The following is a 19,504-nucleotide window of genomic DNA, read 5'->3' on the forward strand; positions in this document are numbered from 1 at the left end:
CTAATTTAGGGTATTTGTACATTGAAATTAGAGCTGGGCGATTAAAAAAAAAAAAAAACCCACACACTCGATTCAATGAGGTTTTTTTTTTTTTTTTTTTATGGACACCGCGCCGGTCCTGAGGAGCTGCGGGCAAGAGTTTAGGCAAGGCTGCGGCCTAGTCCGCGGCGTCCGGCCTCGCGGATAAGGCCGAAGCTGCAGACTCGCCTAAAAACTCCTGCCCGCAGCTCTTAAAGGTCGGCGCGGTGTCAGCGCCCGTCCTGGTGAGAAAAATAAAAAAAGGATTTGCTGAAAATCTGAATCAATTTGACCTCTCAACTCGATTCAAATCTATTTTTTCCCCAGCACTAATTGAAATCATATCCCCCTCAAGTGTCTCTTCTCCAGAGAGAATAAGTTCAGTGCTTGCAATCTCTCTTCAAAACGAAGATCCTCCAAGTCCCTTTACTAGCTTTGCTGCCCTTCTCTGTACCCTCTCCATTTCCAGTACATCCTTCCTGAGGACTGGAGCCTAGAACGGGACAGCTGTGCAGCAGGACCAGAGTCTTGTAGCGTGGGAGAATCATCGTTTTATCTCTGGAGTCAATGCCCTTTTTAATGCATGCTAATATTCCATCAACTTTGCCAAGCCCGTCATCTACCATCCTAGACTCCCTCAGAGACTCTCCCCCTTTAGTGAGTAGATTGCGTTCATGTTTTTTCCACCTAAATTCATTATTTTAAAGTGGAAACATTTTAACATTTACCATGTAGTTGCTCATCCCATTAATTTGTTCAGATCTTCTTGCAAAATGTCCACATCCTGCGGAGAAGTTATTTCCCTGCTTAGCATCGTCCGCAAATACTGATTTTGAGCAGTTTATCCCATCCTCCAGGTCATTTATGAATTAAATAGGATTGGTCCCAGGACAGAACCCTGAGGCACCCCATCGAGTATTAACCATTTATCACTACCCTCTGAACTTGTCTCTGTAGCCAGTTTTCAATCAATTTACTCATCCTTTGGTCCATGCCGACAGACCTCAGCTTGTATAGTAAATGTTTGTGAGAAACTGTATCAAATGCCTATGCAAAAATCAAGATACACTATATTCTACAGGCCTTCCTTCATCTAGATGGCAGCTCACCTCCTCATAGGTTAGTAGATTTGTTTGGCAAGAATGATTTTTCACGAGTCCATGCCGATTACTGCTAATGATAGCATATTCATTACTAAAATCTTGTATTATAGTGCCTTCAAAGAGCTTGCATAATATTGATTTTAGGCCAACTGGTTTGTAGTTCCTGGTGATACATCTTGGTCCCTTTTATAAAGATTGGAGAAAAGCCAATGTAGCAATTAGCTGGTACTATACCATGTTCTCACGTACTCCACAGTGACTACCTTCTAGCTCCGGGGTGCGCACTCACATTTTTCAAGTCATGTCTAACAAATGGAATTCTCTTTAATGCGCTTCAACTGGTCAGACAAAAGTTTTACATTAATTTACCACCAAAAATACCTCTCAAAAATGGTTCCTCTATGGTAGAGGAGTCCTGCAATCTTGCTGCAGTTTGGGTACAGGGTGCAGAGATCATTTTAGACTTCTAGTCAGATGCTCAGAATAGGGACCTACAAGTAAGCACTAGTTTGCTTTGATATGTTCTCAAGTTGGCCTGAGAAAACAGCTTCCTTATACTTTTGACTTGTGCGTTATGTTCCGTCTACTAGGAGAGGACTAGGCAGACAAGTTAATGGCCAAAACATGTAGGGCTAGATTCAGGTATCTGCGCGCATTATTACGGCGGCGCAGCGTATTGTATTTAAAACATTTTGGATTGCCACACGCAGATATCCTGCATGAAATCATGTACCTGTACACGATTTCGTGCACGGGTCTTTGGCGTGCACCGCCAGCGAGCCCTTCCCGTTGTAATCGGGCACAAAGGGAGCCAACCAGTGGGTCTGCCCAAGTAAATAAATCTGCCATTATGCCAGAAAGCATCTCCTAGGGACACACTTAACCCTTTGCCTGCCAGTGTCATTCGTATAGTTAGTGCTTTTTTTAGCACTGATAACTGTATTAGTGTCACTGGTCCCCCAAAGAGTGCGTCAAAAAAAAAAAAGTCAGCTAGGTGTTCACCGCAATGTCACAGTCCTGCTGAAAAATCACTGATCGCAGCCATTACTATAAAAAAAAAAAAATTCATAAGATATATCCCATAGTTTGTAGATGCTATAACTTTTGCACAAACCAATCAATATACGCTTATTGGCTTTTTACCAAAAACATGTAACAGACTACATATTGGCCTAAATTGATGAATACATTTGTTTTTTACATTTAATCGGTAGTTTTTTTTTTTTTTAGCATAAAGTAAAAAATAGTCATAATCTTATATATATATATATATATATATATATATATATATATATATATATATATATATATATATATTTATTTATTGCTTATAGTGCAAAGTAAATAAATAAATAAAACACAGGAGGTGATCAAACACCAAACGGAAAGCAATTTATCAAATTTTATTTGGGTACAGCGTCGCACGACCACACAATTGTCAGTTAAAGTAATGCAGTGCCGGATTGCAAAAAATGGCCTGGTCATAAATGGGGGGGGGGGGGGGGGGGGTAGGTAACCTTTCCGGGGGTTGATGTTGTTAAATTGCCCTGGAGCAGAGATCATCATTTATGGAGGGAATTATGGTCAATATTGTTATACATCTCAAACCCTAAATTAAATAGGGAAAAAAAATACTAATAAAGTACTAATAGCTCACAGTTCCCAATACATGGAAATATCAATTACCCGCCATACCATTATATTGCATTCAGCTTTTTTTGTTCCTTTATAGAAAACAAAAAAGCCATGGTACAAAATTCAGTAAAATGGAAGTAATCAAAGTAGTACATTGACAATGGCAGAATAGGCAAAGTCTCAGTAACACAAGAAAAGTACGTACACCACATAGTACCTCAATCTACAATATAACATCAGGAGATGGAGAGATGGCAGAGTAAGTCCATAGTCTGGCTATATATATATATATATATATATATATATATATATATATATATATATATATATATATATATATATATATATATATATATATACATATACACACACATACACACTGTATTTGCTGGCGTTTAAGACTACCTTTTACACTTAAAAAAACTGGCCAAAAATTAGGGGTCGTCTTATACGCCGGGTCAGCTGTTCGGATGCCTGCTGGATGTGTGGTAATACTGTATGTAGCTTCGGCTACATACAGTATATACCGCTTAGCCAATCCCGGTGAGCGATGTATTCAAATTAATACAGAGCCTGCTCGGATTGGAATAACAGCCTCTGCCAAACTCGAGCAGGCTACATATAGGAGCCTGCTCGGATTGGCTTTGAGAGTCAGAGAGGCGTGGGCTGATGATGTTACAGCCTCTGCCAATCCAAGCAGGCTCTGTATTCATTAATAAAATACATTGCTCGCTGTGATTGGCTCCAGAAGGAAGAAATATAAAGCGTCGGAAGGGGGGTCGTCTTATACGGTGAGTACAGGCAAAAAATCTTAAAAAAATATGTAAAATTAGGGGGTCGTCTTATACGCCCGGTCGCCTTATACACCGGCAAATACGGTATATATATATATATATATATATATATATATTTTTTTTTTTCTTGCCGTCCTGAAACTTTACTCCCTTTGATTTATTTAAAGGTTTCAATCAGGTCTTCCCTTTCTGCTAGACCGTACACATTAAGCTCCTGATGTTGCTTTCTATATGTTTCATCTCCCAGACCTTTCACCATTTTTGTCACTCGTCTCTACACGCGTTCTATCTTATCAGTATCTTTTTGTAAGCGAGGTCGCCAAAACAGTATTCACAGTAAAAGTAAAAACCGCTTACTTGCACTGGCTCCTCCAAAACCCCACTGCATATGGGGCAGATAAGATCTTCGTCCACATCACCCTGGAAGCGTGTTACATCATACCCCATCGCTCATCACCGACACTGAACACTGAAAAAATAAAATATAGCATTACATTTTAAAGACATTTATTTGATAATGTTGCCCACAGCATCCAGATCCTTCCTTTCCCTAGCTGCACAGATGAGGACTGCTGAATTCTAATTGCTATGGGCGATACAAAATGTACCCTCTTCATAAATGTGTCCACCTCTCTTCATTCAAACCAGGAGTATACATTTTTAGAGAAAAGAACAATTACACCTTATAATAAACTTTTTTTTTTTGGTTGAGAGTAGGAGGATTAGTACTTTTGTTCTGTCCATGCCTCCTAGCTCCAAAAAAAAAAAAAAAAAACCCACACAACACACACCACCTTCTCCCATTTGTTTTGTTGTCCATTGTCATTGGGACAGATGTAACCAGAACAAAATGCAAAGGAAGCAATCCCCCCAATTGGAGAGATTTCCTAATTTTCTGTTGTCTCCAGGCAAGTAAAAGGAAAATTTCACCAATGCCACCCAAAAGTTAAATTTCATGCAAGTCAATTCCCCTTCTTCCCTTTTTATTCCCCCTCCTATATGGCTTGCCCATAGGCACTGCAAATATCTCCTAAACTTGCACCATTTAGGAGATATTTACTATATATGCAGCCAATGAAGTCCTCGGTGCATTCGCTCTGAAGGAACGGCCATACGGGAGTGACGTCATCGTGACTCTGGCCAGTCACACAGCCGGAGTCCGGAACCAGAATGAAAGACTGGGTGAAGATGGAAGTGGCCATAGCATCGCTGGAATGCTTAGTTTTCAGGCAAGTTTCACATATGCGATGTATACTAGCACATTACCTTTTAAAAAATAAATAAAAAGCAAGCCATAAAGGGAGGAACTAGAAAACCACGCCAAAAAAGCAGTGTACGAGGCCTCAACATGGTGCCTAGAATTGCTCCTCAGGTACTGAAAAGACTTTGAATATGCATCTTAAAATGTGGGATGTTACTGGGATGTGTATCTCGGGTGTTCAGGATCCTGCGGGGGAACTTATCTGTTTGCCGGAGGGCATCGGTTAATGCTTTGCTGACTTCTATAGACTCCTTTACAGCTCAAAGGCAGATTACGAGGTCTTGGATCTTCGGATATACCTGGAAGACATGGACATACCGGTTCTTACCCCGAAGTATCGCACGAAACTTGATGCCCCCATTACGGTTGTGGAGGTTCAGTGGGTCCTTAAGTCCATGCAAGTGGGGAAAACGCCGGGACCTGATGGACTCCCTGTGGAGTATAAGCACTACACTGTGAATCTCGTCTGTAAATTTCATTCCCTTCTCGCGATTGGGGAGGCTCCCTGATTCCATGAGTGAGGCAGCGATTGTGGTCATTCCAAAGCCAGGGAGGGACCCTACCTTGTGTTCCTCGCATCGTCCCATCTCTTTGCTCAATGTTGACGCAAAGATCCTTGCGAACAGACTAAACCTGGCCATAACTGCCCAGGTCCATTCGGACCAAACAAGTTTCATGCCGGGGAGGGGAACAGACATCAACATTAGATGCCTTCTCACTCACATCGATAGAGCCGGGGAGGGTTCAGCGGGGGGGGGTGGCCTCACTCGACGCAGACAAGGCTTTCGACTGTCGAGAAGGGGCTACCTGTGGGAGGTGCTTTCTAGTTTCGGGTTCGGACCGGCCTTCATAAAATGGGTGCGTATGCTATACAACTGCAATTCGGCCAGGATTAGAACTAATGGCTACCTTTCTGACACATTCCAGCTGGGCAGGGGTGTCCCCTCTCCCCAGGCTTGTTTGCCCTGGCGGTGGAACCCCTTGCCATATTGTTGAGAGCGGACGCGAGAGTTAAGGGATTACAGATAGGGCCGATAGAGGAAAAGGTGTCTCTGTATGCGCATGATACCCTCCTCTATTTGGTAGATGCCTCATCCTCACTGCAAGTGGCCCTGGACCTTATTGATCGTTTGGTTGGTACTCGGGCATACGCGTCAATTGGAATAAATCGGTCCTGTTCCCGCTCCATCCCTCGTTCTTGCGAACCTCGACACACACCGCTTCCATGGGTGAAGGAGTTTAAATATCTGGGTATTAGGGTTAGTACTGGGGCGGGTGAGTACTTTGGCAAGAATGTTCAACCACTTATGTCCCAACTGGCAACTAGACAACACCGATGGGCAGGATTAATTTGTTGAAAATGGTCTACCTTCCAAAGTTCTTATACTTTTTCCGTAATACCCCTTGGCATATACCTAGGACGTTCTTTTAACGTTTGGAGAGTTTATCTTTTGTGTGGGCTGGGCGACCACCGCGGGTGGCGAGGCAGATCCTCTACCGCAATTTATCTGGAGGGAGGTAAGCACTTCCGAATTTTGTGATCTACTACTGGGCGGCAGTGCTGGTTCTCCCAGCCCAGGCAGAATCCGGCAATCACGCTGGAGGCGGCATTCTGGGCTCATATGCGGCCCCGAGTAATTTGCCATTCCGGGGTCTCCAGGCAAATCCCTCTATGATGACCCTCATGTGGACCACAGTTAAGGTCTGGCAGGAAGCTCGGCTTATCTGTAGGAAGCCCACCCTTGTGTCCCCGCATATGCCCATGTGGAGCAATCCTATGCTGCCCCATCTGAACAGCATCCTGGACCCCTCCCTCTGGGCTAAGAAGGGTATTATTAAGTTGAGTCAGATAGTTCATGAGGGCAGGCTTATGCCCTGTCGGGAGATGCGGCGTGTTCATGCCTTGCCGATCTCTTTTCAATTTAGGTACTGGCAGCTTGCGCATGCATTCAAGGCCCAATTCTCTGACCCCCCCCTGACCTTGGAGTCAGACTGTTGAGCGCCGCCGCCTCCTGACCTCCAGTGTGATGGTGCGCCCTCTATCGTCCTTATACCTGCGTCTAACGGTGGTGTATGATACCAAGGTTACTAGGTCCTGGGAAAAGTTGAAGGCTGATATGCCGTCCTTGGATGAGGAGGGCTGGGAGGACTGCATTTCCTCATATATCCCCTCTTTAATCGCCGCAAATTCAAATTCCTTCACAGAGCTTTTTACACCCAGCAGCGGTAAGCTTGTATCTACCCGTCGAGGGACCCCAACTGCCATAGGTGTAAATTAGAACTGGGAACATTCTGGCACATGGTCTGGCCGTGTCCCACGCTCCAGCAGTATTGGGCGGCGGTGGCCTCCAGACTGACTGATGTGAGTGGGACGGTTATTCTGGTTGTCCCGACAATCCTGTTACTCAGCCATTTAGAGGACGTTATGGGGGATAGGTACTGTAAATTATTACTGACCTTTGCACTCTTTTATGCTAGACGTGAGATACTGTTGAAGTGGAAATCAGAGGATCCTCCCAATTGTGCCCCTTGGCAACGCACAGTAAATTCGGTCCTACCCCTATATCAGCTGACCTACGAAAATAGACAGTGCCCGGACAAATTTGACAAGATCTGGTCCAGTTGTACAGAAACACGGGTTGCCCTTGACCCCCCCTCTCCTGACTGAGGGGGGGGGGGTGTTCACGGGGGCCCCATAGGACAGTTAATGTTTGAGGTCCCTCCCCTGTATTTATTCTGTTTTGAAGTTTGGGCGGGCTGGCTGCACAGTGTTTGCTGGCATTCATTAATTTGCCATCCTCTCTGAATGTCTATTCTTTAAAGAGACTGTGCCTGGGGTCCTACAGCAATGTATGCTCCTGATACTGGATTTGTACATCATTGTATTTAATGCAGTGCACCTGTAATGTAATGCTGATTTGTCTAATAAACTCTTCCCAGTTAAAAAAATAAAAAAAAAGTGAGATGTTTTTCTTCCATTTTGTTGATCATGGATTTTGTAACAGTTTGTATTATGACCAATAGTTCTCACAGCCATGCCGACTAGCCCAATGAATTTTTCAACCCAGTTCTCAGTCATACTCCAACTTCTTGACCTGGCAAGGGCTGATATTTTATACTGCTGGAGCAAGGAATTTCACAAAGACTTACTACGCAGTTCAGAAATAATTGTGGTTTACAAGGCCACAAGTAAAAATGTTGTTGCATAAGTGCACACACCCTTAAAAAGTAAAGTATGCCCCCCCCCCATTTATACTTACTTAGGTGGATGCAGCATTGGTCTAATGCTGCATCTGTCCCCCCGCCGCCTCTGCACTGAGAACCGAGCCATGGAACAGCACCGATGGCTCAGTTTTCACAGATCCCCAAACGGAGAGCTGCTGTCAGTCAGCAGCTCTCCTGTCTATCTCCACGCTCACTGGAGCACTGAGCTGTGGAGGAGCAGCAGAGTGGTCGTCTCAGTCTGTCAGCAGCTCGCCGAGATAAGCATCAGTCCAGGCACCTGCCGAATTCAGACTTAAATTGTCGTGATGACAGTGCCTGGTCTGATTTCAGTGACAGCGGAGAGCGGACTTCAGACCGCTCAGCTGAAACCGGGTCACAGGAGTTCAAAACTTAAGTGTACTCCTGTGACCCAAAGGTGAAGTCCAGCCAAACAAGCTCAGACTGGACTTCCACTTTTGGGTGTAAATCCACTTTTAAAGGAGAACTTTCGCTTTTTGGAACCCCCCCCCTCTGGTGTCACATTTGACACCTTTCAGGGGAAGGGGGTAGAGAGATACCTGTATAAAAACAGGCTTCACTTCCGGTTTCCCTCACCGAGCATGGCGGCGGCAGCATCCAAGTACCGAGCGATTGCTTGTCCTCATCTGCCGACTTCGTGGGTGCGCTGGACAGGTCAGTGTTCATTTTTAAAAGTCAGCAGCTGCAGTATTTGTAGCTGCTGGCTTTTAAAAATTTCGGGGGGGTCCTCCGCTTTAACCACTTGCCTCCCAAGCCAATTCTGACATCTCTCCTAAATGCAATATAAATATTTTTCTAGAAAATTAGGACCCCAAACATTATATATGTTTTTTTAAACAGAGACCCTAGGGCGGGGGTAAGCAACCTGGGGCCCTCCAGCTGTTGTGGCATTGCAAGGCTGGCAGCTACAACTACTCCCAGAGGTACAATTGGACTTTTAGTTCTGCAACAGCTGGAGGGCTGCAGTTTGCCTACCCCTGTCCTATTGAATAAAATGGTGGTCGTTGCAACTTTTTATCTCGCATGGTATTAGTGCAGACATTTTTCAAAACGCATTTGGATCACTTTTATTCCCAATACAATGAACATAACCATCCCTTGTAATAGGGAATGGCAAATGGGAATGACAGGTCCTCTTTACAGCAAGATCTAGGGTCTATAGGTCCCCAGATCTCGCCTCTAGGCACAACACACGATCTCAGCTTCCCAGCTGAGGCAGCGACATTTTTTCAAATGCAGAGGCCAGGCGTGACGTCAAAACATCACGCCGGGCCTCCAAAAGGTCAGATTTTTGGGGACCAGAAGGCCTGCAGGATTCTCTATAGCAAAACTTCCAGTGTCGGCAGATTCCTTCTCCGGCTCGACAATCGCAAGGGCAAGCCAGTAGAAGCACCAGAAGGGGGGGGGGGATGACCACACACGTCCCCTCCCATCGCTACAATTGTTAAGGTGCAGGGAATCTACAGGTTAAAAAAAAAAAAAAAAATTCTGAATGATGCCTGTAACCGCAGGCATCATTCAGATATCACCACTTAAAGTGGAGGTTCCATCAAAAAAACAATTTTGCTTTAAACTGTAGCTTACGACTAAAAGAAAAAAAAAAATTTTTTTTTTACTCATCTTGAAATGTCTGTTGCTATGCGGTCCCACGAAATCTGCTTTTGAAATCACCTAGGATTCTGACATCTCCCTCTAATGCTCCTGGGAAATGTGTGTCATCATTTCCCAGGATGCAGTGCGCTGTCCAAGACTTCCAGGAAGTAAGTGCCTGTAGGCTTCACAATGCCCACAAGCAAAATGTAGATATAGTTTTATAAACTATCTTTTTTGAATATCTATGCGGATCGGCGGCGGATTGTAAAATAGTAAGTGACCAGATTTATATTATAAAAATGCAGGATGAAAGGACATACATTTAAAAAATGCCAATTGTGGTTGGAACTCCGCTTTAAAGCGGAGTGCCACCCAAAAGTGGAACTTCTGCTTAATCCACTCCTCGCCCCCTTACATGCCACATTCGGCATGTAATTTTTGGGGGGGGGGCCTTCAGGAGGAGTGGGACTTCCTGTCCCACTTACTCCTTCTGCCGAGGGGCTGCTAAGGCGAATAGTCAGATCGCCTTTTGGCAGCCCCTCCCTCTAGGCGATCGCCTGTCCAATCGGATTGCGCAGCGCCGCTCGCGAAGCCGAAAGCCGTCACGGCCAGGTGCCCACACTTAGAATGATAAAAAAAAATAACGCCGGCCGGAGAGGGGGGGCTGGGGGGGGGGGGGGTGGAAGAGGCGCGGAGCCCCGGCTGGCGCATTGCTTGAACGTGGAGCAGGTGAGTATTTTTATTAAAAGCCAGCAGCTACACTTTTTGTAGCTACTGGCTTTTAATAAACATAAAAAATTACTGGAACACCCCTTTAAAGTCTGCAACATCATGACGTTGCCCCAGAGAGAAGCGGTTGAATGAACACTTTGTTGAAGCACCTTTTGATTTTATTACAGCAATCAGTCTGTGTATGAGTCCATCAGCATGGCACATCTTGACGTGGCAAAGTTTGCCCACTCTTCTTTGCCAAAACAGTCTAAATATGTCAGATAGAAAGAGCATCTCCTGTGCACAGCCCTCTTCAGATCACCCCACAAATTTTCAATTGGATTCACTTTTTTCCACAACAAGGAAAATAAATAAAATATACAATCACATGTACCCAAATTCTATACCCCCACAGTTGATCCAGAGGAAGACAAAAACAAACAAAACAGCAAAGCATGAACCAATTTGCTACAGCAGGGTAAAAAAAAAATCCTTCCTGATCCCCCGAGAGGCAATCGGATGTTCCCCAGATTAACTTTACCTATAAATGTTAGTACCCAGTTATATTATGTAGATTTAGGAAATGTGTTTGTCTGTGCCTCTGTACTTAGTGGGAGTTATGAAACCACTCCCATTACACCTAATGAGGAAAAAAAAGTAATGTTTAAGAACATTCAATTCCAATTAGGGCTGCAACTAATGATTATTTTCATAATCGATTAGCTGCCCGATTGTTTTGGTTAATCGGATAATAGCCATAAAAAAGAGAAATTTGTGTATATATATATATATACATACACACATATATATATATATATATATATATATATATATATATATATATATATATATATATATATATATATATATATATATATATATATATATATATATATATATATACACACACACACACACACACACACACACACACACACATATATATATATATATTATACATACATATATACATACACACATACACACATACACACATACACACATACACACATACACACATACACACATATACACATATACACTCCGCAAAAACACATTGCATGCTTTTCTGCAGCTTCGCCATTGAAGGATATTGAGCCCAAAAAAACAAAATAGCACCGTTTTGTGTTAAAGTCATTGCCCTTTCCAAATACGCAGCAGCTGAAAAAAAATCATGGATGTGAACGTGTCCCGTAGGAAAACATGGGAATGAACTGTAGTGTGTTTCTGCAAAAAGCACCAAAAAAAAAAAAAAAAAAGAAGTACAAAGAGCAAATAATCGCTACTGTAAGGGGGTTCATTTTTTACTGTGGGACAGTGAAAGTAATATTTACAGTAGCAATTTGCTTTTTTGTACTATAAAGGGCTAATTTTATTTTTAACCCCATTATGTTACTGGCAGATTAAATAGATTATGAAAACTGTCGATTAATTTCATAATCGATTAGTTGTTTCGGCCCTAAATCCAATATGACTTAGATCACAATTGTACACACTATATTTTTTTTCTCCCAACCCTTTAATCTTCTTCTGTTGAAGCCATTTCTTTGTGGATTAGGATGTATGCTTTGGGTCATTGTCATGCTAAAAGATGAAGTTCCTCTTCATGTTCAGCTTTTTAGCAGAAGCTTGAAGGATGTGCCAGTATTGACTGGTATTTAGAACTGTTGATATCTTTTGGAATTATGGCCAAAATGTTAAACTTTGGTTTCCCCAGACCAGAACACATTTCCCACATGCTTTTGGGAGACGTCAGATGCGTTTTTGCAGAATTTAGCCGCGGTTGGATTTGTGGTTAATCAGAGGCATTTTAACCACTAGCCATCCGGCGGCTGACTATTCACGGCCGCAAGGTGGCTCTAATCTGCCAGGAGGCGCGCGCCTGCCACACAGGTGCCGATGCGTGTTCCTGGCGGCCGCGATGTCACCCAAGCACCCGCGATCAGCAGTCACAGAGCCAGGGATCCACATCATGTTAGGGAGAGGAGACAAATGGTGTGTCCCTTGTACATAGGGACAACCATCGGTCACCTCCCCCCACTGCAAGAATCACTCCCAGGGTACACATTTAACCCCTTCTTTGCCCCCTAGTGTTAACCCCCTTTCCTGCCAGTCACATTTATACAGTAATCAGTGCATATTTATAGCATTGTTCTCTGTATAAATGTGAATGGTCCCAAAAATGTGTCAAGTGTCCGCCGTAATATCGCAGTCATGACAAAAATCGCAGATCGCCGCCATTACTAGTAAAAAATAAAATGGTAATAATTCTATCCCCCCATTTTGTAGGCCTTATAAGGTTTGTGAAAACCAATTACTATACGCTTATATTTTTTACCAAAAATATGTAGAAGAATACATATCGGACTAAATTGAAAAAAATATTTTTTTTTTAAATGGGATATTTATTCTAGCAAAAAAAAATATTGTTTTTTTCAAAATTGTCACTCTATTTTTGTTTATAGCGCAAAAAATAAAAACCGCAGAGGTGATCAAATACCACCAAAAGTAAGCTCCATTTGAAAAAAAGAAAAAAAAAAAAAAAGTCAATTTTGTTTGGGAGCCACGTCACACGACCGCGCAATTGTCATTCAAAGGGCGACAGTGCCGAAAGCTGAAATTTCGCCTGGGCAGGAAGGGGGTATATGTGCCCAGTAAGCAAGTGGTTAAAATGATGGCAGGTGTGTACCGACTCCTATTTAACATGAGTTTGAATGCGATTGCTTAATTCTGAACAGTTACATCCCCAGTTATGAGAGGGTGTGCACACTTATGCAACCACATTTTTTTTATTTTTCCCCCCCCCCCCCCCCCAAAAGATTTTAGTCTGTTCAACTGAGTGGTACAGTTTATAGGTCACATTTAAAAAAAAAAAAAAAAGAAAAAAAAAACATTTATCATGGTCTTATTTTAACAGGGGAGGAGACTAATATTTTTAATACATACAGATTATATTATATGCAATATATGTGTGTGTATTAAAAATATTAGTCTCCTCCCCTGTTAAAACGAGACCATGATAAATCTGAACTTTAAAAAATTTTTTTATATATATATATATATATATATATATATATATATATATATATATATATATATATATATATATATATATATATATATATATATATATATATAATTAGTGATGTCAAGCGATTAAAATTTCTAATCGCGATTAATCGCATTAATGTCATAGTTAACTCACGATTAATCGCGCGATTAAGGAGGTTCACCCTTTAAAACATTTTGTTTTCTTTTTTTTTTATATAATATTAAATTGTGTTTTTTTATTTTTTTACATTTTGATCACTTTTATTGCTGTCACAAGGAATGTAAACATCCCTTGTGACAGCAATAGGTGGTGACAGGTACTCTTTATGGAGGGATCGGGGTCTAAAAGACCTCCGAGCCCTCCTTTGCACTTCAAAGTATTCAGATACTGTGTGCCTGTCTGAATACTGTGTACTTTTTTAAATCCGGCGCCATTGGCAGCCGAGAAACCCGGAAGTGACGTCATGACGCCGCTTCCGTGGTTTTAATGCGGAGACTGAATCAAAGCCGTTTACGGCTTAGTGTCAGTCTCCGCCTGGACACAGAACGCGGCGGAAGGGAGGCCCGGTCAGAGCGGCGAAAGGCGGCGGGAGGGGGGGGGGATGTCCCCTCCTGCTCCTCCGGCATAACAACCGAGCGGCTTTTAGCCGCATCGGTTGTTATGTTTGGATAGCCGATCGCCCGCTCTAAACAACGGTACCGGGATGATGCCTGCGGCTGCAATCATCATCCCGGTATAACCCCCGAACGCCGCCTCGTTAATCGAGCGATAAAAAAAATTTACGGCGTTAACATGGGTTTGTGTTAACGCCGTTAATAACGCGTTTAACTGACAGCACTAATTATATATATATATATATATAATCACACACACACGGCTCAAAAAATTGAAGTCACTAGCCAGGCCTTGAAAGTTACTTGCCACCAGTTGCCCCCCCCCCTAAACACAGGGTAAAAGTTTGTCGGCATTCCACGAGCGGACGCAATTTTGAAGCGTGACATGTTGGGTATGAATTTACTCGGCGTAACATTATGTTTCATAATATTAAAAAAAAAAAAATGGGGATAACTTTACTGTTGTCTTATTTTTTTAATTAAAAAAAGTGTTATTTTTCCCAAAAAAAGTGCGCTTGTTAGACCGCTACGCAAATACGGCGTGACAGAAAGTATTGCAACGATCGCCATTTTATTCTCTAGGGTGTTCGGATAAAAAAATATATATAATGTTTGAGGGTTCTAATTAGAGGGAAGAAGATGGCAGTGAAAATAATGAAAAATTACATTAGAATTGCTGTTTAACTTGTAATGCTTAACTTGTAATACCAACGGCCACCACCAGATGGCGCCAGCTCACACAAGGAAGAGCTGGGGACTTTTTTTTTGCCCACCTTCCAAGCCAAGTCGCCAGGAGGCTATTTCTAGTCGCCATGGCGACCGGGATTTGTCGAGCCCTGACATAAAGCATATCAGTAACCATCAGTGCAGCCTCACATTAGCCATCAAATGCAGCTTTACTGCGCCCATAAATGTAGCCACACTGGTGTGCGTCATGGAGCCGGATCTGTGTTCGGCGGCACTGTAGCAAGGTCCCGCCCCCCCTAGACCGGTTTGTGCGATAGGCGAAACACTGATTTAATCTACCATCACAAGAGCTGGTCTAGGGGGGCGGGACCTTGCTACAGCGCCGCCGAACACAGACCTGGAAAACCGGCTCTGTAACACACAGCCTGCATCTCCGTGACACACGGAGGAGAGACTGAGCACTGACAGGCTGATGCCCCCCCACACACCCCTTTAACCTCTGCAGCAATGCTGGCAGCTCTCATACACCGATTTCCCAAAGACGACCTCTGGATATGACGCTGAGCACATGCACTCAACTTCTTTGGTCGACCATGACGAGGCCTGTTCTGAGTGGAACATGTCCTGTTAAACCACTTATGGTTAAAATAATTTTTTGCGTCATCGCTCTTACTGGTCACTGAAAATTCAACATGGCACCTCATGGCAAAGAACTCTGAGGATCTGAAAAAAAAGAATTGTTGCTCTACATAAAGATGGCCTAGGCTATAAGAACATTGCCAAGACCCTGAAACTGAGCTGAAGCACAGCGGCGAAAACCACACAGCGGTTAACAGGACATGTTCCACTCAGAACAGGCTTCGCCATGGTCGACCAAAGAAGTTGAGTGCATGTGCTCAGCTTCATATCCAGAGGTCGTCTTTGGGAAATCAATGTATGAGAGCTGCCAGCATTGCTGCAGAGGTTAAAGGGGTGGGGGGGTCAGCCTGTCAGTGCTCAGACCATATGCCGCAAAATGCATCAAATTGGTCTGCATGCCTGTCATCCCAGAAGGAAGATGCACAAGAAAGACCGCAGTTTGCTGAAGACAAGCAGACCAAGGACATGGATTACTGGAACCATGTCCTGTGGTCTGATGAGACCAAGACAAACTTACTTGACTTAGATGGTGTAATGCATGTGTAGCCGCAACCAGGTGATGATTAAAAAGTGTGTCTCGTCTACAGTCAAGCATGGTGGTGCGAGTGTTATGGTCTGGGGCTGTACGAGTGCTGGGGAGCTACAGTTCATTAAGGGAACCATGAATGCCAACATGTACTGTAACATTCTGGAGCAGAGCATGATCCCCATCCCTTCGAAAACTGGGCTGCAGGGCAGCATTCCAAGATAACAACCCCAAACACACCAAGAGGACCACTGCTTTCCTAAAGAAGCCGAGTGTAAAGGTGATGGACTGGCCAAGCAGGTCTCCAGGCCTAAACCCTATTAAGCATCTGTGGGGCATCCTCAAGGTGAAGGAGCGCAAGGTCTCCAACATCCACCAGCGCTGTGATGTTGTCATGGAGTACAAGAGGACTCCAGTGAACTCCATGCCAAAGAGGGTTAAGGCAGTGCTGGAAAATAAATGACGGCCACACAAAATATTGACACTTTGGGCCCAATTTGGAAATTTTCACTTAGAGGTATACTCACTTTTATGGCCAGAAGTTCAGACATTAATGACTGTGTGTCGAGTTATTTTGAGGGGACACCAAATGTACACTGTTATACAAGCTGTACACTCACTACTTTACATTGTAGTAAAGTGTCATTTCTTTAGTGTCACATGAAAAGATACAAGATATTTACAAAAAAATTTAAGGGGTGTACATTATATATATATATATATATACACACATACACACACACACATATACACATACATATATATACACACACACACACACACACACACACACATTATATAAATTATATATATATATATATATAAATATGGAAATCGGGGGGGCCGATATGTGTTGCCGATTTTTGCGGCCGATATTTTAGGCCGATTTTTTTTCCTCATCTCCAAAAACCTAGGGTGGAGAGGAGATAATTGTTTAGGGTGGAGTGCAGCGCATCAGTGCCCACCAGTGCAGCCTATCAGTGTCCATCAGGGCCACCTCATTGGTGTCAATCAGTGCCCACCAGTGCCACCTCATCAGTGCCCACCAATGCATCCCATCATCAGTGCCCACCAGCGCATCTCACCAGTGCATCACCTCATCAGTGCCCACCAGTGCATCACCTCATCAGTGCCCACCAGCGCATATCACCAGTGCATCACCTCATCAGTGCATCTCACCAGCGCACATCACCAGTGCATTACCTCATCAGTGCATCATTTCAACAGTGCCACACCTCATCAGTGCCCACCAGTGCATCTCACCAGCGCATATCCTCAGTGCATCTCACCAGCGCATATCCTCAGTGCATCTCACCAGCGCATATCACCAGCGCGCATCAGTGCATCACCTCATCAGTGCCAACCAGTGCATCACCTCATCAGTGCATCACCTCATCAGTGCCCACCAGTACAGCCCAATGTCATTCACTGCCACCAGCGGAGCGCTCCAGGCTCTGTTCCATCACCCAGCACAAGAAAGTTCCAATGTCCCTGGCCCTGACGTGCTGCCCCGCCTCTGCCTACAATCCCCAGAAGGCAGAGCGGGCCTGTAACAGCCAATCGGCCGCTGCCGACATCCTCCACTCTGGGGAAAAAAAAACGTCCCCTGACATGCTGCGCGCCCTGCCTCTGCCTAGAAACCCCAGAATGCAGCGCAGGCCGGCGCTGCATTCTGGGGTTTCTAGGCAGAGGCAGGGCGCGCAGCATGTCAGGGGACGTTTTTCCCCCCCCCAGAGTGGAGGATGTCGGCAGCGGCCGCCGCCGATTGGCTGTTACAGGCCCGCTGGTTGGCTGCCGCGCAGGGTGTACAAAGATGGCCGCGGCTTCGGAGCTAGGCCGAAGCTGCGGCCTTTCCTGATGCTGTGACCGCGGCGGCAATCCGCGGATTGCCGCTGCGGTCACAGCATCAGGAAAGGCCGCGGCTTCGGCCTAGCTCCGGAGAGACACACACACACACACACACACACACACACACACACACACATATATATATTAATTACACACACACAAAATAACCAGCACACTGTCAGTGCACAGATACACAATAGTATATAAAGTCTCCATATTACGGAAACATTTTTTTTTCTGAGAATAGGGATGGCAGGATGGGGTAAGGCTGCTTACTGCTTCACTAATTCAACATATTAATATTTTACATTGCATGCTTAATGGGGCAAAATTATCTCTGGTGTAGAACAATGAAGTGAGGTCACTGGCATACCTAGTAGCACTAGAGACCAGTGGCGGCTGGTGCTCCAAATTTTTTGGGGGGCGCAAACAAGCGGAAAAAAAAATAAAAAAATTTGCAGCCTCACTGTGCCATCAAACGCAGACACTGCAATGCCAAACGCAGGACACTGTGTCCTGTAAAATGCTGCCAGATTGCTGCCCCCCCCCCCCCCGGCACTTACCTTTCTGGGGTCAGCCAGAGCCGCTGGCTCTGATAGACACTTCCAAATACAAAATAACTGCTGCAATGCATGAATCTATGTATTTTTTTCAGTGGCGGTGCAGGAGAGGGGGGAGACGCTATTGCGCCCAATATCACCGCACTGCCACTGCTAGAGACTGTCAGAGAATTCTGTAGCTTAGAACAAACAAAAACAGAAGAACACACACAGGTTAACAGAATTGTACTTTTAACCGTCAATTCAAGCAGCTTTCCCAGCTGTCTTGGTCAAGCACATAGGTTTTGTTTTTAGTTTGTAGTTTGCACAAGTACAATTTTTGGAATATCACTTTAGAAGACCCATTTCTTTATTTTTATTTTTTATCAACTTGCATTTGTGATCTGATAAGTTTTTTGAATTTAAACTTCTCACCCTTCATTTATACAAAAGAGACGCAATCCCGATAGCTCGCACACACAAACATTTTGCTGCCAAAACAATCTGCCTACCAATCAGTCTGGATAAAAAAAAAAAAATAATAATAAAAAAAAAAAAAAACAAAAACAAACATTTAAATCCCTATTTAAGCCACGAAAAAAAAAATAAAAAAATAAAAAAAAAAAAAGAAGGGGTTTGCTCGGCTACCTTCTGAAATAATAAAAAATTATATAGAGGAAAGCTCTGTACAAGTTGCACATTTTATAACGCATATACAAAAGAAAGAAATTTTGTTGCGCTTAACTTAATAAAGCTGGGGGAAGTGTGCCAGAAAAAAAAAAAAAAGTAATAATTTGTGGAATAGTTAACGAGTGACACCAGTATTAAATTCTCAGCAGCTTTCATAGTTTACAGTAGATCTGGGTTAATAGCATGCAAATGAGATGCACCCAAGTCTGGATATTGCCCCTGCAGCAGTCTCTGCCTTATAAAGCCGTAACACTCAGACATGAAAAAAAAAAAAAAAAAAAAAATTATATACACTATATACACAAATATATACACACACACACACATATACACACACACACACACACACACACACACACAAAACAAATTAACTTCAACAAAACAAACACATAAGGAATGTATGGAAGAAATATGATGGTATAGTGGACTGAAAAATGGCACAAAATATCCCCCCCCCCCCCCCCATTTGCATAAATATAAAGCAAAAAGTATATAAAAATTATATTCTACAATGCTTCAGCAGGGTCCCTTGGCGAGGTCCCCTGCATCCC

At 43.5% G+C, this 19,504-nt stretch overlaps 1 protein-coding gene across 2 annotated transcripts in view; it reads right to left on the reverse strand.

The window, feature by feature from the left end:
• Window positions 1-19,504, reverse strand: part of RNF41 (ring finger protein 41) — an 81,774-nt gene that overhangs the window by 32,237 nt on the left and 30,033 nt on the right. For both annotated transcript variants that reach the window (XM_040341112.1, XM_040341111.1), the window contains exon 2: window positions 3,908-4,019. In XM_040341112.1, the coding sequence (XP_040197046.1) occupies window positions 3,908-3,997 (90 nt within the window). In that variant the 5' untranslated portion in view covers window positions 3,998-4,019. The remainder of the gene's footprint in view (window positions 1-3,907; window positions 4,020-19,504) is intronic.

The sequence above is a fragment of the Rana temporaria genome, chromosome 2 (assembly GCF_905171775.1).
Source record: "Rana temporaria chromosome 2, aRanTem1.1, whole genome shotgun sequence".
Taxonomy (NCBI): Eukaryota; Metazoa; Chordata; class Amphibia; order Anura; family Ranidae; genus Rana; species Rana temporaria.